Consider the following 21,538-nt stretch of genomic DNA (forward strand, 5'->3'; position numbering starts at 1 on the left):
ACCATTTCTGAAGAAGGGTCCCAACCCGAAACGTCAGCTTTCCTGCTCCTCTGATGCTGCCTGGCCTGCTGTGTTCCTCCTGCTCCACAGTGTGTTATACCTGCATCTTTGTTATGGCATTTTCACAACAAACTCTCCTACCTATCTTTGTGTCATCTGCAAATTTACCCACCCTCAGTCCCTTCATCTAAGTTATTGATAAAGATGTAAAAAATTATGGGCCCAGCAGAGGCCCCTGTGGACCCCACTTGTCACATACTACCATCTAATAAAAGGCCATTTGACCACAACGATTATGCCAGCTCCCCACAGAACAATGCAATCAGTCCCAATCAATCTCATTCTCCTAGCTCATTACACCACTCACAACAATTTAATTTAAGCAGATTTAGATTGGAGTTATTTATGTGGTCCTATACCTAGTCATACAAGAGCATGGCATGCAATAACAGCATCCTTTTGTGATGAAATTGCATATTTGTATTTTTTTGCACATGCTGTCCTGAAGTATCAAAACAAAATGCAACGAAACTTAATATATACTGTTAAGCTGCTCTATTTCATAGCTAATTAAAAATGAGGAAACTTGAATAAATGCTGTTCTGCAATAATACAAAAATAATTTGTATATCTAGACTTGAAACAATTTCTACCCTCTTGCATTTTGTGCTTCCCTCAACCCTTTTTTGGGACCTCAAAAACTTAACTGTCTGTTTCTGTCCGGTCTTTCTCTCCCCCTTGTTTACAACTACAAAAAGGTTTTCTAGTACAATGAGTGCAATGTTATTGAACAGGGGATAAAGGATAACAAGTAGCGCATTTACAGTTCACAGAGAAAGAACAAGAAAGATGTTATACAAGATATTAAATATGCCTATTGTCTCCGATCTCATTTGTTTTAAAGTTAGATTAATACACTACACTTTAAAACATTTAGAAGCAATAATTTTCCTCAAACCTATGAAAAAAACTGTTCCAAAATTACTATTACCTTTATGTAGTTGATGAACTCCTGCAGAAGGTTCTGCGACTGAAAACAAAAACAAATGAAACAGACACTGAATGAAGAATTTTTTAAAAGTTTCAGTATAGATTACAATCATGTGTAACAAAGCTAGTCACAGTTTCTCCAGCTCTGTATTATATTGTATCAATTCTGAAAACTGGAAGTCCTGTTTTAACAATAGCAGAAGTTTCACTTTCATTTCATTGAACTTTCTTTCACTGGGATAGGGAAACAGTATCTTTTAAACTCAGGAAACATTTAGCAGGGAAATGAAAAGAAAAATGATAAACCCCATGCAAATACAAAATGGCCCCTTATTATACAAGCCTTTTATTCCGAAGTGAAAAACAATATGAAGCAGGCATTTCCAGTGGAGAACATATCAGCCACATGTGTATTAGATCTAAATTGGAGGTAGCATATGCAAGCTCAAAACGTTTAGTGTTAAAATAAAGATACATTTATTTTGACTCAAACTCAGTTTTAAAACTGAAATTTGGCAAAATTATTTTTAAACTTACAATGCTTGAACAATGAATGTACAGTACATTATTATTTTAAGCCATCATACCATTTTTCATATAAAATTGCATTTCACTAATCAAGTGATTAGTAAAATGCAAGTAAAGTGCATTAACAATCGCTTAGACCTTCATCTTTAACATAATTAACATAATTTAAGGTAAATTGAGAACAAGTACAAACAATTAAAACAAGGCAGTGCTATTAATTCACAGCAAACCAGGAAAAGCCTGTACAGCCATACTTTTGTCCAAGTTTATTGCTTAAATTTTCTTTTTCTCAGAAGAGAGAGCAACTCAATTATATTGTGTATCTCATTTGAAGCCCCTTTGACTATCAGGACAAAAAATATTATCATAAATCAATATACAAATAATAAACAACGTAACTACAAAAAACCTGTGCAACTGTTGCATTTAAAACAACATTTAATATCAAACACTTAGATCAAGCAGTACACTTGTTGCTAAAATGATTAAACTAGAAATTCCGTACCTACAACACATGGAGGGAAAGGTATAGAAAGAGAAAAAATAATCTGAGATATCCCACAACAAAATGCTGAGAGTATGAATAAATTTCATAAACATTATTTAAATTTGTCAAAGTCACTACTTAAAGTTAAATGATCGACATGTCTGTTTTGCAAATGCTCCAACTTTTGTACTAACTTTAGAAGACATTTTCATAATTCTATAAAATAAATGCATATATGCTTCATGGCTGAACTTCTATTTGACGTGGTAATGCCAACATTTTAAACGGGCCTGCACTTTTCTTTTCCTAGCAAATAAAAAAAATTCATCTCAGGACAAAAAGAAAAATTTTAAAAAGCCTTTCTGAAAATTCTAAAACACAGATAATAAGCTCGAATTGCTGTCAGGGGCTGTTGATTGGTGGGCAGTGTTAAATAAACTTCTTAATGATTTTAAGTAAATATTTACCTCCTCTTCATCTGGTTCTACCTCAATTCCTTCCTCTTCAACGGTAAATGCTTCTTTCAACTTGAGGTATTCTTCATGCTCTCGTCGCTGTTTTTCTTCCCAAGCTTTTTTCAATTCTTCTTCCTTTGTTATTGCAAGAAAGGGAAAGAGAAAATGGTTTCAAAACAGACATTACATATTTTAAAATAAACACTATTTCTAAAATGAAATTCAATTTTTAAAAAAATTTTGTCATTAATTACTGGCACATGGCATGGAGTCGTGCAGCTGACAAAAACATAACCAGGTCACTGTGCAGGTGCATAGTATTCAGTTATGTGTTTATGAAGTCATGCCTCTCTTATATAGGAAGCAACCTCTACAATTTGCATAACAGTATTTCCTAATTAGTATTGGGAAGTCCCTTTCAACAACCCCCCCGACCCCAAGCAGTGCAGTTTACACGTCAAGATGCCAGACACTTTTTAAAACATTTTTTTTTTGGAGGCAGAAAATTTACTGTTGAATGCTTCAAGTTCCATACCTCAGTTGTTGATGATGCATCTCTAGAATACATTGCACTAAACAAAACTAAAAACTGCATTTTGAATAGCAGATAGAAAACAACTGGAAAATGCATGTGTTTTCTGAATAATGTATCTCTGGAAGAATATGAAGGTGTACTGTTGATATTGTAACTTCTATTCAGTTAGCCACACCTGTTTAAATTCTATATAGTTGTAACTCTTCATCAGAATAGTAAACCTTCCTATGTTGAGTCGAACAGTATTTTTTTAAATTGAGGACGATTGGAATAGAAAAAAAGACTTGCATTGTATAGCACCTTTGTGACGAATAGATGTTTTAAAATGCTTTGCAGCCAATGAAGGATCTTCGATGTATGGATACTTTTGTAATGTGAAACATGAAAGCCAAAATCAAGCAGATAATCTGTTTTTGTGATGCAAGTTGAGGGATTAATTTCAGCCAGGACAATAATTTCCCCTGCTCTTCTTTAAATAGTGCTGTGGGATCCCTTATTCACTTGAGGGCATTAATGGCATCTTGGTTCACTGTTTCATCCTAAAGCAGACATCTCCAACAGTGTATTGCTACTGTTGTGTCAGCCTTAGTCTTGTGCTCAAATTTTCAAGTGGACCTTGAACCCACAAAATTCAGGCAAGAGATCTATCAGCCGAGTGTGGAGATAGAAAGGCAGTATTTTGATTAATCTGAACTATTTAAAACTTGGACACTGAAAGAAGAAAGGAATCTTGAAAAGCAATCGTTTTCACTTGTCCAATGAAATAATATGGAAATATCTTATTTAAAATTCATTGTAGAAGGCAATTATTAAAAGTGTAAACACATGATCACTAATTTTTTTTTCAAAAGTATCAAGCAAAACAAAAATGCAGTACAATTGATTTATCAATAAGAGAATCAGATATACAGCAAGGAACAGACGCTTCAGTCCAACTCATCCATGCCAACAGGATGTCCTAAATCAACCTTGTCCCATTTGCCAGCATTTAGCCCATCTCGCTCTAAATCTTCCTACTCACATACCCATCCAGATGCCTTTTGAATGTTGCAATTGTACCAGCCTCTAAAAGGCATCTTTGAGAAATCTCTCTCCTCTCACCTCAAAATATATCCCTTAGTCTTGAAATCCACCATTCTAGGTTAAAAAGAAACACCTACAATTAACCCTATCCCTACCCCTCATGATTTTATAAACTTCTAAGGTCACCTCTCAACCTCTTACGCTCCAGTTAAAAAAAAAAAGTCCCAGCCTTTCTTTATAACTCAAACCTTCCATGACTGGCAACCCTCTCCAGGGTTCATGCTCTTAAGTTGTTGAGTTCCAACAAAGAAGCCTGTAAAGCACGCAAGCGCAAAATGAAATGTGATTCCTCCAGCTTGGAACATTGCATCAGACCTAGGATGAACCCACTCCAGCTAACTAATAGCTTTCCTATAACTGGGCAACCAGAACTGGACACGGTATTCCCAAAGAGGCCTCACCAATGTCCGTGACAACCTCAACATGTATTCCCAACTCCCATATTCAAACCATGAAGAACAGGGGAATTCTCCCTGGTTCCTGGTCAATATTTATCTCTCAATAAACATCTCAAAAACAGATCATCTAGTCATGACCTTTAGGAACTCACAAATTGGCTGAGGCATTTTCAAGAGCACATCATTGGCTCTTAAGTGCTTAAATGTTTGGTGATCTTGAAAGATGCTATTTAAAAGCCTGTCTTGTTTTAATATCATAATTTAGTATAATATTATTGAAAATAAACTGGGGGAAATGTTGAAAATAATCTAAGAAACAGCAGGCAAGTCTGTTTCAGCTCTGTGCAAGTGTTCTGGATAGGCAGCTTACTGATGTTGCCTTCAATCCTGACAACCAAAAGACAACAGGAACATCCAAAACATGCAGGGTCACACGACTGGTCCTTAATGTGAAAGGTTTAGGCCTAATCACACTATTTTTTTCTCAAGGCAGCACCAGATATCACAAGATAATCATGCTATTTAACTGGCTATGCAATTTCTTCAGGGCATAAAGCAGGCGTTTGCATTCTTAATGCAGCACAGAGGTACTTTCGCGCTCTCAACAATCACCAAGTTTGTGACAGCACCAGACTTTTATAATGCTGTAATAGATTGAACAAACTAGAATTCTGTGTGGGCTTGTGAACAGTTCAATTAACCAACACAACTCTGAATATATGCATTAACGGTTTATAACATGGAATATTAAGTTCTCATTCTGAACCACATTAGGGTCAAGTTGACATCAGCAATATCTGTGCAATCTGGACAGAAATCAGCCAAACCAGCACAAAAAGATCAGGAAATCAAACACAAATTAGTTAAAATCAAATTCCTTGTATTCCAGTTTTGCTCTTGCACAAGAAAAGAGTTTCCCTGATCAAGTGCTGCCCAGAAAAATGGTCACAACCCCAAGTTGAAATGGAGAAATTTTGCCGATCGCTGTGGTTTGGGATGGCTCTTCAAATTACTCTCATTGTCTCAGGCATAGAGATACTAGTAGACATGTTTTAAAGATTCTCTCACATCAAAAAAGTACTTTGTTAGTGGCTTCAGAAAGCTATACTCAAATGATTTTATTGGTGTACAAATCTAGATTTTCAAAATATGGTTACTCAGGCTGAATATTCTCGTTAAGAACATGAGGAGTAGGCTAACAGGCGTAAATGATAGTCATGAACAAGGAACAAAGCAAGCCAATGCTATCAAGACAATGGGATGGGGTGTAGTCGAAATGGAGGATGACGTTCACGCTCTTAAGTTGTTGAGTTCCAACACTGAAGCCTGTAAAGCACGCAAGCACAAAATGAAATGTGATTCCCCCAGCTTGGAGCATTGCATCAGACCTAGGATGGATGTTAGATTGAGTGCAGAAATGTGAATTGAAACGGCAGGCAACTGCAAGGTCAGGGTTGTTCTTAGAGACAGAACGGATGTTTCGCAAATACAGAACATTTTATTGCCTGATTGTGCTGACACATTTGGAAATCTTAAAACAGATATGCATGTGACAAACTCTAACTTAACCAGTGCAATTTCCCCAAATGTGTCCAATGCAGAAATTCTATCTACTTTGTTGAACAGCCCTGTGCATAGGTAACTTTGTCACACAGCACTTTTGTATTTCAAATTTCCCATTGTTGTGAACAGCTACAATCTCAAGTGAAGCTGTATTCTAACTGTAATTTAGAAGATTCTGTTTTACAAAGTATGAATTGCTATTTTAAGAAGGGAAACATCAGGAAATGAATGAAAAATATACTAGAGTATCTTTGGGTAGAGAAAATGAAACAGTTTCTGACAACAGAGGAGGTGATATTGGCAGCTTTCTATGCTACATAACTAAAGCTGAAGATCACTGAAATTGCTGCCAGTCATTACCACAGGCAACTGCCTCTGTAACTGGCAAGTGATGCTCTTGCGTTTCAATACAAGGAGGAAAAAACCATGTGCTATTTTTAAAAAAGATTCTGATTACAGGCAGAATGTTATGATCACCTACACAGGAAATGAGTGTTTTACTTAATGTTACTTCTGTATCAAATTACCCTATGATTAACAGGAATATCAAAACTCTTTAAATACAAGTAATATTAATTCTGAGGAAGAGGCATATCAGATTCAAAATGTTAACTCTGATACTCCAGGGGAGTGATTTCCCCTCTAGCTATTACTTAGATTGCAACAATAAAATTAATTTCAAAATGATGGCAGAATAAGTGTTAGAACCTAAATTTGTGGGAAAAGTTTAATTAAAAATCTAAAGAAATGTTCAAATTTATATATATATTCAACAATAATTCCATTTTATACTATAAATACTAACAACATCGCATTAAACGGAGTCTTTCATATCCTCAAGAGCTCCCAAAACAGTTTATGACCAATTAAATCTGTATAAAGTTCCAACATTGTTACATAGGGAACACAGCATCCAGTTTGCCATAACAAGTGCCATATAGAGCACTGAAATTAGTATGATCATTTGGGTACTAATGCAGGTCAACAGCAAATATAATATGAATAGCACCATGGGACTAATTCCACTTGAGGGAGCAAACAAGAGCTCTGTTTGACTTGTTCAGAAGGCTCCCTCAGTGTGATGTCAGTCTAGATTATATGCTTAATTTAGAGCATATTTATGCAAACTTGTGCTTTAATAATTTTTATGAAGTACATTTCCAAACATTTAAAAGATTGTCTTACAAGACGAATGAACAAGTTTTCTTCAACATACCATAGTTATAACATATCTTCCACAGTGAGTGGTTTGATGTTAGGTCATTAGAGTACTTGGAAACATTATTGCTGAGCTATGTATTAGAGCCTAGGTGCTCAGCGCACCACCTACTCAGAATCATACCACTAATGGCAGTTGCAAAACTGTGGGTATTGACCGCCTCCACTAACAGACGCACAAGAACAAAACGTCTTGCAACAGCAGTGCAAAAAGAAAATCTTCTATTATACTTCTCTGCAGTTTCAATATAAACAAATTGATCAGAGTTAAAAATCTGTTTTAAAATATTCTCCAAAACATTATGTAGACTCATTTCTTTAAACAAGCATGAAAACACTGCAACTACAACATTAACATTATTTTCAAAATTAATTAGTGTTTGAATAGTTACTGCATAAATAAAAGTCCAGCAAATGTTTGCATATTCCAATGCATTTAAGGATATGTGGGAAATCTGCAACACAACAATTCCTTCAACAAGATCAGCTTAATTTACATTTTAAACATTTCTGATACAAACATGTGCCAAATCAAAAGAATAATCAAACACCTTTTGCATGGCATACAATAAATAGAATAAATGAGTTCCAAACAGCAAGTCGGTATGAAAGTGTGAACACATGTGCATGCCTTAGTTTATACGCATGCACAGAGATTCTGGGATATCCCAAAAAGATGCCAGACAAATCAAAAATGGCAATTTGAGACTCATGAGTTTTTCCTCTTCTAAATGAAAATCCTAGTGCGCTATTTTGTACTTTCTTCATCTGACCATTTGCGTTATTTGCATCCACATAAATACACATTTGAAAACTGGATCAATTGAGAAATCATTTCAAAGGTTCACTCCATGTCAAAAATATGCTTCACTAAAGATAGTTTCACTACTGATACCATTCATTTCATCTCCTCCTAACTTTCTCTATTCTAAGTTTCCCTTATACCTATGCCATTTCCCAAAATGCGAATTGGCTTTTGTTAAGTCAGTACTGCAAAGCAGCTTCTACGTGTGACAGCGCTGCAAGTTGGAACCTGAGAAAGTTCATTCCCTCTCTTACAGGGCAGAATACCAACTCCATTTCAACACCATTCTACCCTTTCATTAAAATCAGGGGGCGAAATAAAAACATTGTGGATGCTAGAAATATGAGAAATAGAAAATGCTGAACAGGTCTGGCAGAACTTGTGAAGAAACATTTCAGGTCAATGAATGTTCATCAGAACTTGGTAATAAAAAGTAATGAAGTATTATCATCAACATTGTAGGGAGTTATAGGTTAATTACATCAAATGCAACTAAACATTTGTGCCACACAAGTCCCTGGCAACGTCAATTTTTAAAGAAAGAGAATCTAACCATCGTCCCTTGATATTCCGTGGCACCACCACTGCAGAATACCCCACCATCAATATCCTGGATTTACCACTGACCAGAAATTGAACTGGACCAGCCATCCTGCTGTTGTTGGTGGTCCACATAACTCCATGGATTCTTAAGTTGCTAGATATATCCCCTAGATGTTAGTAGAAAGGATTTTGCAGGATCAACCGAGCTGTGTTTGCCATTGCTGTTACCAAGGGGCGATGGTTAGATTCTCGCGTTAAAAACGGTCATTACTCGGGATTTCTGTGGCACAAATGTTACTTGCATTTAATGTAATTAACCTGTAACTCCCCACAATGTTGATGACCCTTCATTGAACATTTTATTACCAAGTTTATCTGGTTTCATTTCATTGTCGGGTACAGATAGTCTATACCCTAACACACTGCTCTGCAAGGCTTCTCTTTCCTACAAAATTAGGATATTTTCCCCTCAGGTCTTAAACTTCCTCGTTTTTTTTAAAGAAAGGTCAGAGGCCTCGCTAGATTATTCATCTCTGCACCTACATGGGGGAAACAAACATTGTGTGAAGGAAGCAAAGTTCAACGTTCCCATCTTGTCCTTTTTAACATGCCTATAGCCTTTGACAATACTGACCACATCATCCTTCTTTGGTGCCTCTCTGCAGTTGTCTACCTGGGCGCAACTATTCTCAGCTGGTTCCATTCTTACATATCAAATCGTAACCGGTCAATCACTTGCAATAGCTCTCTTCCTGTACTTTTGCTGGTCTCAAGGATTGATCCTTGGCTTCCAGGTTCTCATCTAGATACTTTTTCTTGAGGACATCATCCAAAAGGCACGACAAATTCTTCCAAGTATTAGGAAGGATGAAGCCACTGTTTTCAGTCACCACGCAAATTTCTGTTAGCTAACTACCGAATCAGTCCCTTGTTCTGACAAAAGTGTCTGAGTCAAAACCAGACTGTTTGCAACCTTAGTGTGATATGTGACCCCAAGATGAGCTTCAATCCACATATTCATGCTGTCACATGCATTTATTTCCACTTCTATAAATTTGCACCATTTTGGCATAGTTCAGCACACCTGCTGCTGAAATACTCATTCACGCCTTTGTTCCCTCTAGACCCGACTACTACACAAAGCCCTGGCTGGTCTCTACATTCAACCCTCTGTGAAGCTGAAGTCAACCAAATCTTTGATATATACAAGGTGTAGAGCTGGATGAACACAGCAGGCCAAGCAGCAGCGGAGCAGGAAGGCTGACGTTTCGGGCCTAGACCCTTCTTCAGAAAAAGGGTCTGAAGTAGGGTCTAGGCCCAAAACGTCAGCCTTCCTGCTCGGCCTGCTGTGTTCATCCAGCTCTACACCTTGTATATCTCAGATTCTCCAGCATCTGCAGTTCCTACTATCCCTCAACCAATTCTTTAATTGTTTGTGCCTTAAATAGCAGCAAAAGCATTTCACTCATCACCCCTACGTCCATGACCTAAATTGACTCCATTAAGCAACATTAAGAAATTTCTTAAACCGACCTCTTTGATCAAATCTTTGTCATAAGATGTGACAACAAGTTGTGGATCAGCATCATAATTTGTTTTGTAAAACTTCAGAAGTGGCTTTCGAAATTTCATTAAATTAAAAGTTGCCATACGAATACAAAGTTTTCAGTTATTGTAGAAACAAATGTGACCTAGCAATCCTGCTTTTCAGCTCTCCAATGAAGGAGTATTACAGTACACTGGTAATTGGCCCTTCCCAAAAGGAGGCAGTTTCATTGAGCATTACAAATTTTTATTCCACCATACTGATGAGCCAAATGAGTCGCCTTTAACATATGTGGTTGTGCAGCTGGTGCTTTTGCCTCTCAGCACTATAGACTGCAGGTTCCAAACACCAGATTTTTTTGTTGTCCATTATAAAAACATTTATTATTCATTGAGTTATATTTAGACTTGTGATCTATCATGAAATGGCCACCATCAGCTGAACTTAATGGAAAATATTAACAGGCAAAAGTGGTCGTACTTTTCGCTGTTCTTCAAGTCGTACTCGTTCCTCATCTTTCTTCCGGTCTTCATCTCTCTTCATTTGCAATTTTCGTCTCTCCTCTCGTTCTGCTTCTTCAGCCTTTATATGAAAGGAAGTATAAGATGATCAGACCAGAAACAGCTTCAGAGCTCACCCTGGCTGAGCTACGCACTAAAAGTTCTTACTGATTAATCTAGCACAAAGTTTTTAAATGTATATTTGGAAACAATGTCACTCATATTTACAGACATTATAACATTATGAGATCGGCTTTATTAATTTGCAAGGGTAAGCTCACTTTGAACAGTCTGCTGAAATCCCTGGTTCACAGGTTAAGCAAGTGGGCAAAAATTTGCCAGATTTCAAAATTTAATTTGGGAAATGTAAGGTAATGCATTTTGTTAGGAAGAATAGAACAGCTGATTATTATTTAAATGGACAGAGACTGCAAAACCTGTAGCATAGGGATTTGTGGGCCCTTGTGCATGAATCATGAAAAGCTAGCATCCAACTTCAATGGATGATAGGGAAACCAAATGGAACGTTTGTTTTTATTTCAAAGGGATTGGAATATAAAAATAGGAAATTTGATTTGATTTAATTTAATATATCGTTGTCACATGTACCAAGAATACTACTGTTTTGTGTGCTGTACAGACAGATCGTACCATACAAAGTGCATCACGTAGCAGAACAAGGTGCAGAATACAGTGCTAGAGCCACAGAGGTGGTGTAAAGAGAGAGATCAACATTAACATTTGAGAGGTCCATTCATAAGTCTGATAACAGCAGGGAAGAAGCTGTCCCTGAATGTGTCCGTACTTGTATTACATCTTCTGCCCGACGAAAGAGGGTGAAGAAAGTATAACCAGGGTGGGAGGGGTCTTTGATTGTGTTGGTTGCTTTCCTGAGGCAGTGGGGGGGGGGGGCGGGAAAGGGAATATAAATGAAAGGCTGGTTCACATGATGGACTGGGCTCTGTTCATGACTGTAGTTTCTTGCGGTCTTGGGAACAGCAGTTGCCATACCACACTGATGCATTTAGACAGGATCCTTTCTGTAATAATTGGCATGAGATTTTGTGGACGTGCCAAATTTCCTTAGCCTCCTGTGCAAGTAGAGGCATTGTTTGTTGTACTCTCTTGACCATCATGTCAACGTGGGTGAACCAGGACAGATTGTTGGTGAACATCACTGCCAGGGACTTGACACTCTCAACCATCTCTGCCTCAGCACCACTGATGCAGACAGGGGCATGTCCTCCACTCCGCTTACTCAAGACAATGACCAGCTCCTTCAAGGCACTAATTAGACCACAACTGAAATACTATAAAACAGTTTTCATACCCTTATCTAATCCATCGAGATACACTAGCATTGGGACTAACTGAGTACAGTCAGAAATTTCACTAAATTAATCTGGGCATGGAGAGATTTTTGCATGAAGTGAGATTGAACAGGTTGGACTTTTTTTTTCCCTTCACTTGTGGGACATGGGCAATGCTGGATGGGCAGCATTTATTGCCTGTCTCTATTTGCCTTTGACAAGGTGGTGGTGAGCTAACTTATTAAATTGGTGCAGTTCATGTGCTGCAAGGAGACCCACAATGCCATTAGAGAGGGAATTCCATGTTTTTGACCCAGTGACAGTGAAGGAACAGCGAAACATTTCCAAGTCAGAATGATATGTGGCTTGGAGATGATGATGTTCCCATGTATCTGCTGCCCATGTCCTCCTAGATGGAAATGGTCGTGGGTTTGGAAGGTAGTGTCTAAGGAGCTTGGTGAGTTACGTTCATTTAGATGAATGAGCGGTGATCTTATTAAGATTCTTAGGGGGCTTGACAAAGTAGATGTTTCTCCTTGTGGGAGAGCTGAGGAAAAGAGGTTTAATCCCAGAGTAAGGGGTCACTGATTTAAGACAGAGATGAGGAGGAAATTCTTCCCTGAGGGAGTGAATCTGTAGTATTATTTACCACAGAACGGGGTCAAGGCTGTTTCATAGAACTAGGGGATATCATAGAATCCTTACAGTGTGTAAGCAGGCCATTCAGCTCATCAAATCTACACAGAATCTCCAAAGAGCACCCCACCCAAGCCCACCCCCCAAGCCTATAATCCTGCTTTCACCATGGCCAATCCATCTAACCTGCACATCCCTGGACACTACAGGGTAATTTAGCATGGCCAATCCCCCTAACCTCACCAAGTATATTGAAGGCCGAGATGGACATATTTTTAATAAGCAAGGGAATCACAGATTGTGGGAATAAAGCATGAAAGGGAATTTAATTATTATCAGATCAGCCAAGATGAATGCTGGAGCAGACTTAATAGGCCAAGTGGTCTATTTTGCTCCTATGTCTTAAGGTTTTAGGAGGCAAATGGGAATTTGAAAATATTTTGGCAGGCTAGCAAAAAGGTAAAAATATTCTAATAAAGAATCTCAATTCAAGACATTAATTTGTCCTTTTTTACTGATGTTGATGAACCAGGCATGCATTCTTATTCTTTTATTTTAATATAATTTATGTAAAAGTGACCTCTGAGACATGAAAACACAAAATTCCAACTCAGGTTTTTTTTTTACATTTTTGCTTGAAAATTCAAACTTTGAGAAGACTATTTAGTTTGTGGGCAAATAATTAACAGTTAACACATCAGTCATCCTATCATGTGCAGTCTCATTTCCTTATTTGTGTCACATAAAGGCAGTTATATTGAAATAGTTTATTTTTACATAATATTTAAACTATTTTATCAAACTGACCTTTCATCACTGTCAAATAATTTTGCAATATCCTTCCTCATACCCAATCAGAACCGATGCAACAATTACACTTGTTCTTCCAAAGGATTGTTAACCATTGTCTAATATCCCATCTTTTGATTAATCTTCCGATTTTTTTTTAAAAGCCCTCAAATACTTGCTTAAACCAAATGAATGAGATAAGGGTTACAATCCTATTTCTTTCCACTGAAACCCATAAGCGATCGAGGAGAACTCTAAACAGCAAATTAAAACATCTACAAGAATTTTGAGATACCATGGAAAATAAGAAAGGCATTTTGTAGGCATCTTGTAATTATCTTGTAATTTGGATCACTGCAGAGCTGCTTTTTGAACCATCCGAGCTACATTTATACAAGTACCACAGGCTTACCTATCACAAGTCAGAAATATGGATTCACACTAAAGTAAACTGCTGCTAATAGGAGAGAGAGAAATGCTATGTTTGTTGGTAGGATCCTAATCCAAGAACCCAAATTCAAGATGATTGGTAAATCAAGAAGCAGGTGACAGAAGAAGAATTTTTTTTTTTTAAAAGTTGGAAGTGGCAAGGATCTAGAAATCACTGCCTAGCAGTGTGAACAAGGAGGTAGGTTCAAATAGAGAATTGAAGAAATTTCTGGTGAAAAAAATACTGCAGGAATAAGTTGAGGGAGTGAAATTAGACAAGTTGCTTTTGCACAGCTCCAAAATACACATAATTAGCTGAATAGACCCCTGTGCCATAATCAATGTTATTTATCCAATAACATTAAAAACAAAAGCAGTTACATTTTTTGCCCTTTCTTTTTTGACATAAAGCTGTTTCTAACCTCCCTTTGTGCCTTCCTTTGTTCTTTTTCTTCCAATTTCCGCTGCTTCTTGGCTCCAATTTTGCCACGTGTTTGAAATTCTGTGCCATCTTGTTCTGCTTCAATTTCTTCAACTGTCCAGCAAGCAAAAAGCAGACAAACGTGATCAACGTTTTGAATTGTAAAGGGAATGCACTTTCAAATATCCAAATATACCTAACCACACTTCATGGCAAATTAATTTAACAACCTTCTCAGAGTCATACAGCACAGGAGAAGCACCTCAGCCCATCAGGTCTGCGTCAACCTACCTAATTCCACTTTGGAGCACTTGGCCCAGAGCCTTCAATGTAATGACATTTTGCGTGCTAATCAACGTATGTGCATCCTTACAATTCATCCTTTTTCAATAAAAGGTAGCCTTAGAATAATGATGCCACAAATTTGTTAAATCATAAAAAAGTATATCGGGAATGGTTTTGGAATATGCAGCAAATAATATAAAACAGAATATTCTAACAGCAGAAATTGCTCTTCTCCACCCAATGTGCCTTGCAAAGAGTGAAGTGCACAACATTTCTAGGTTACAAATCAGTAATGACATATGATCTCAGCAGAAAAGACTGCAAAGTCATTCCTGTAGTTTTGTTTTGGTTGTGCATCAGAAAATCCGAAAAGGGATTAATTTAAAGCAGGTTTGCTCAAATAATAACTCAAAAAAGGGACTTTCTCGCTTCCCTGGCCTGAATAACCCCAATAAAATTCATAGGCAAATATCCCCAGCAAACATGTTCAAGACTATGTGCTACAGAACAGCAGTAGTGAAGAAATGGGATCATTTAGCCAACAGAAATTAGAGCATCACTTTTAATTTAGCTTGGCTTTAAAGTAAGCCCTATTGGGTAGCCAATATTTCTTCATACATTTAATTTCCATAAATTCTGAAATTCATAAATGCTGCTCTGTATTCTCTCTAACAATTATGCAACTTATTTTAAATAGGTAGAACAAAACTGCATGCATACTCCAGACATGATCTCACTAGGACCAAAAATTTTCTGTCTGGTCTGATATTCTACTTCTTGAATACAGTCTCAGCTAAATTTTTAAACAATAGCAGCAAATGAACATTGTGCTTATAGTCCCAAGATCGCATGTGCTGATAATGCAAGATTTCCATTTAACCCCTTTAAGATTCTCTGAACATATAACCTTCCAATCACTGTATTAAATTGGATCTGTCACTTCTGTACTAGAGTAATGCTGAAAAAAGTTACATTTTGTTGAACCTTTTCGTCATGCACTCGTCAGGAAAATTCACAATAATACCGATAAAGAGGAAAAACAACATTAAAACGGAATGAGATAAGAGTGCAAAACTGTTGGAAAGTGAACATTGACTGGTAGAGGTATTACCATACAGAATGTAGCAGTTAATATTAATGGACAATTAACTGCAGGGTCTCGTTTAAAATTCACACCAGACAGGTTGACTCCGATTGATCAGGGTATTTCATTGAGAAATAAACCAGTGACTGGCTGTCACCTATTTTGATGAGTTGAAACAGACATAATACATGCAAACGCACTGCAAGGAATAAGGCTCTGTGCATTAATGTGTGTAGCTTCCAGTATATGCAAATACACCTGACCGTAAGGCTGACTGACAATCCTAAATTGGTTAAGTGTAATTCTTCACACATAGGATCATCCAGTAAACATTGTCCAATTACTGAACAATGTCTAAATTTGGAAACTGTGATGCAAGTGTTGCAAGGGCAAGACGGTTGGATACAGTCAATACCTTGTGTGAAAAGCCGAAGGAATCTGCTGTTTCATATAATCCACAATTCCTTGGAACATACAGCTAAAATACCTGACGTCACGCCAGCATTAAAATTCATTTACCATTGTGCTCACTTTTGGGAAAGGCAGAAAGTCTTTTCTGGCATGATGGCAACATTCTGTCAGTGCCAACACCATTCCTGTTTGCAACTGCATAGTAGCAACATTATTCTACCTTCATCTGTTACTAAAACTATTCAGATACCTTGCCCTTCCAGGGTAACCCAAGGTAGAGTCTGCACTTCTTATGACCCACAGGTCTTACAGCCTTTCATGAGTTTCAGTGAGAAATGATCTGATCGGGGTAGCCATTGTCCTGAAGGATGGCTTTGATGCGCCCCATTTCAGCATCAAGCTTGCATTGTGACAAAAATGTCTATTTATGAGGTTTCCTATGAGATCAATCATATGTTACATGGAACTGTTGGAATCCCAAAATATACTCTGACCAGTGAACAAAAGTTTATAGTAAACAGTAGAAGAGACACTCTGGCATATTTCTCAACTGGGTCTTTGAGGAAAGGGAAATCATTGGGATGTGATGGTCTAGTGGTAATTAAATCGCTAGACTATTAATCCGGAGACCCTGGGGACCTGGGTTCGAAGACTGCCATGGCGGATGGTGGAATCTGAATTCAGTAAATATTTGGAATTAGAAGTATAATGATGACCATGAATCCATTGTCAATTGTCAAGGAAAAACTATCTGGTTCACTAAGGTCCTTTAGGGAAGGAAACTGCCATCCTTACCTGGTCTGGCCTGCATGTAACTCCAGACCCACAGCAACATGGTTGACACTTAATACAATCAAGGACGGGTAATAAATGCTGGCCTGGCCAGTGCCACCCACATCCTGTGAATGAATATTTTTTTAAAAATGGCTGTTCCAGTCCCAGTGCTATTGAGGCCCTCAAGGAAAGTCTTACATGCAGCTGAAGATTCAAATATAGCAAATGTATTACCTGCATACCAGAACTGTGCAAGGGGAACATGTGTTCTACTAAAGGCACTTCACACAGGATTCAACAAATGTTTGAGAGAGCTGGGTCTCACAGGGAGCCCAATTTTGAGCACATATGGTGCTGTTATTTCTAGACTCAAAAGTGCAAGCTGCTTTCTTAAGTTCAACAAATACTGATTCATGCAATGGTGATGATCTAGATTGCTAATGATATAGTGGTACAGCACAGATGTTCCTGTGGCATTCCTGAGTGGTACATTCGTAAAAGGCTGGCAATGTCAAGTGAATGCAGGATATTGAAAAGCAAATCTGGCATTGTCTTCACAAATGCAAAGGAATCCTTCACTGTCCGAGTGGAAAACTTGCTCAAAAACAAGTTGTAGCAATTGAATCAACCATTTAGAGTCATAAAGCATAGAAATAGACCCTTCAGTCCAACTTGTCCATGCCAACCAGACATCCCAATCTGACACAGCCCCATTTGCCAGCATCTGGCCCATATCCCTCTAAAACATTCCTATTCATATACCCAACCATGTGCCTTTTAAATGTTGTAACTGTACCAGTCTCTATCACTTCCATATACGCACTACCCTCTGCATGAAAAAGTTACCCCTCTGGTTCCTTTTAAATCTTTCTTCTTTCATCTTAAATCTATGCCATCTAGTCTTGGACCTCTCCCCGGCTCTAGGAAAAAGACCTTGTCCTTCAGATTTTATAAACCTCTATAAAGGTCATCCCTCATCCTCCGATGCTCCGGGGTAAAAAATGCACCAACGTATTCAGCCATTTGACCAGCGCTTACTGAGCAGAACCAGTTATTTCCAAGTTATGGTGTAAAGGAACTTCATTTTTGTGTGCCTTGGGCATATGCTGAGGTAGCGAGCATGGGGACAAACCCCATCATGGAAATCACCTGGCAGCTTGCTACTCAACACAAGTTCAGCATACACATACCAGGTTATCTGGTCACGCTGAGCAACAGATCAAATAGATACAAATTTGTCATTAAGAATGGTACGCATTCTGTTGATATAGTCATGTTAGTTAAGGATGATTATTCTCTACTAATAATGCTTGTTAAAATCCTTTTGAATTTACGTACTGATGTTCATCATCATCTCATTGATCCCAATTCAGTATTGCTCAGAAGTTTGGACAGAATTCCATCCTTTAATGATTTATAAAAATGATAAACATCGATAATACTAACACTCAACCTCTGGTACTCCACCAGTAAGTGATAATGAGACACCTGACCAAGTACAACTATTCACTGCTGCATACCCAGAAACCACTGCTTAACTATTTTAATACAGTGCTATTTATCCTGTGGGCTGAAGAGTGTGATTTTACAGTTCAATTGATCAATTAGTTACAGCAGTGAGTAGTTGAGCCTCAGACCTGAAAGCTCAGAGAGTTTGTGTCTGTGCAATACTAGGTTATCATTTTTGGAAAGAAACCAGGTATACAATTTGTTCAGGAGGCATGGATTAAGGAAACGAAAATGACCCGCGTTCCTGCTTCAAAATACTGTCCAGTATATCTACTCAAAGTACACCTATGTGAATAGTGGACAGGACACGATCAGGTTTGGAACGCCTACTGACACTTACTGTGCAGACTCATAACATTAAGATAAGCTATTTCATTGATGTACAAGAGAGCAAGTCGTGTCCAGAAAACAATCTCATTGGGTAATGACTCCTTCAAGAAAAGAGGTAGAGGCAAAAGGTTGATCCACAACAATTCCAACACATTAACCTTTTAAATTCTTTCTCTCATTTCCTTCGTAATGCAAACCAACTGCGTTAATTTCACGCAAAACCACAGCAATGAGCTTCTGGATAGCTATGTCATAAATGGCCACAGCAGTTTATTTTGGTTGGTTACTAAACAGGATACTTTTAAAATAAATTTCATCCACACGACGATATATTGGGTCAGACACAGTTGCAGAGGCACCGAAACTATGTTACATATATATTCTTTTCAATTCTGATCTTAAAAGGTGGTTTATCCCATGTATTTCAATTTTTTTTTCCTTTATTCATTCACGGGATGAGGGCATCGCTGGCCAGGCAGCATTTATTACCCATTCCTAATTGCTTAGAGGGTAGTTAAAAGTCAAGCACATTGCTGTGAGTCTGGAATCACATGTAGGCCAGACCAGGTAATGATGGCAGTTTCCTTCTCTAAAAGGACATTAGTGACCTAGATGGGTTTTTCCCAATAATCGGCAATGGACTTATGGTCATCGTCAGACTTTTAATTCCAGATATTTATTGAATTCAAATTCCACCATCTGCCGTGGCGGGATTTGAACCCAGAATATTACCTGGGTCTCTGGAATAACAGTCCAATGATAATACCACTAGACCATCGCCTCACTTTACAGCAAGGATTGAATTCCACGCTACATAACTTGCTAAAATAAAACTTTTTGAGCTTTATACATTTCTTAGTTCTTGATTTCATGTTAAGCAATTAAATTTTTTAAATATCTCTAAAGTAATTTGTTAGAGATGGCAAACCACTGACCAGGAACTTCCTGACTTTAACTGCGCTCCAAAGTGAATCCCGCTTTGAGATTCATAGCTTTCATAGCAAGGTGAAAGCGATGGGACCCATATTGCTTATTCAAGTCTCTTAAGCAATTTAATGTACCCTTTTAGGACACTATCTGTATTGACAGTGATAGCAAAACAGCACAAGGACATAAAATAGGATAAAATAATAATCTACATAATAAAGTTAAAGGAATAATAGAAAGTCTTCGAGGCCAGACATTAAGGTACAGGAGCAGGAGTAGGCCATTCAGTCCATTGAGTCATCTCCACCATTCAATGAGATCATGGCTGATCTAATAATGCCCAACTCTTCTTTCATGCCTCATCTCAAAAACCCTTCTTTCCCTTGATTCAAAATCTATCTCAGCCATGGATATACTTAATGACCTGCCTTGACAGCCATCTTCGATATAGCATTCCACAGATTCATTACCCTCTGAAAGAATAAATTCTTCATCTGTCTTAAATGTGCGACTCTCTTTTCTGAGATTATGCCCTCTGGTCCTGGACACTCACTCCACATCAATCGTGTCAAGACTCCTACGAATCTTGTAGAGTTCAGTAAAAGGTGCCTCTCATTCTTTTAAACTCCAGTGAGAACAAGCCCAATTGACTCAACCGCTCTCATAAGACACCATCCCCTCCATTCTCTGGATCAATATACTGACTCTTCCTTGGACTGCCTCTATTGCTTCTTTCCTTAGATAAGGTGGACCAAAATTCTTCACAGTATTCCAGCTGTTGTCTGACTAGTGACTTGTACATTTTTAACACAACCTCCTTATTTTCATACTCTATTCCTTTTGAAATAAGCATTCCATTTATGACTTTCATTATTACCTGAACGTGAATGCTATCTTCTTGAGATTTAAGACCTCTAAATCCTTCTGTGCAGCAACTTTCTGCAGTCTTTCTCCATTTAAATAATAGTCAGTTCTTCTATTCTTCCTGGAAAAGCACATAAAATCTATGCTCTCAGTTTCTATTTGAAGAAGGAATCGCAAATCAGTTTCTCTCTCCATCTTCTCTAGCAAGACTCTTAAGATTTTGAATACATTTCAAATCTCCTTTCAACCTTCTCCTCCAAGGAAAACAGTTCTAGCTCCTCTAACCTATCTACTGAACTGCAACCATTCTTGTGAACCTACTCTAACGTATTTGCATTTTTCTTTAAGGGAGATGTCTAGAACTGAACAAAATATCCTAGTTAAGGCTGAACCAGTATTAGTATAGGTTTAACTTCCTTGCTGCTGCATTCCATGCTCCTATTGATTATGCCTAGGATGCCAAGTTTTATCAATCCCACCCGCATTGGAACATTTGGTGATTTGTGCAAGTATGAATCCAAGTCCTTCTCCTGCCTGTTTAGGATTGAGCACTTCATTTTATATGACATTCTTCCACGTTCTTCCTTTCAAATTGAATCTTTTCTTATTCCTCTGAATTAAATTTCATCTGTCAATTGACTGCTCATTCTACCAAACTATGTCCTTTAGAATTTTGGCACAACCCTCCTCACTGTCACAATTTTTCACCGAGTTGAATCAGCTACAAATTTTGAAATTGTGTTCTACACATTAAAGTCTAGGTCATTAATATATTATTAGGAAGTTTGCCCTAATACCAACACCTGGGAAACTCCACTGTAAACCTTCAGTTTGAAAAATAATCATGTACCATTACTCTTCAGCTACTCAGTTAGTTTTGTATATACGTTGACACTGTCCCTTTAATCCATGAGGTCTAACAAGCTGGGCATGCTACCTTATCAGAGATAGTAAGAACTGCAGATGCTGGAGTCAGAGATAACACAGTGCGGAGCAGGAGGAACACAGCAGGCCAGGCAGCATCAGAGGAGCAGGAAAGCTGACGTTTCGGATGGGGACCCTTCAAAAAGGTCTGAAGAAGGGTTCCGACCCGAAACATCAACTTTCCTACTCCTCTG

The 21,538-nt window shown here is 37.9% G+C and overlaps 1 protein-coding gene across 2 annotated transcripts in view; it reads right to left on the reverse strand.

Moving 5' to 3' along the window:
• LOC109933412 (DDRGK domain-containing protein 1) overlaps nucleotides 1-21,538 on the reverse strand; it is an 84,771-nt gene that overhangs the window by 9,024 nt on the left and 54,209 nt on the right. For both annotated transcript variants that reach the window (XM_048597657.1, XM_048597663.1), the window contains exons 3-6: nucleotides 14,238-14,350; nucleotides 10,632-10,733; nucleotides 2,473-2,595; nucleotides 992-1,030 (exon numbers count right to left, since the gene is read on the reverse strand). In XM_048597657.1, coding sequence (XP_048453614.1) covers nucleotides 992-1,030; nucleotides 2,473-2,595; nucleotides 10,632-10,733; nucleotides 14,238-14,350 — 377 coding nt within the window. The remainder of the gene's footprint in view (nucleotides 1-991; nucleotides 1,031-2,472; nucleotides 2,596-10,631; nucleotides 10,734-14,237; nucleotides 14,351-21,538) is intronic.

Source organism: Rhincodon typus, chromosome 1 (genome assembly GCF_021869965.1).
Source record: "Rhincodon typus isolate 14 chromosome 1, sRhiTyp1.1, whole genome shotgun sequence".
NCBI classification, from domain to species: Eukaryota; Metazoa; Chordata; class Chondrichthyes; order Orectolobiformes; family Rhincodontidae; genus Rhincodon; species Rhincodon typus.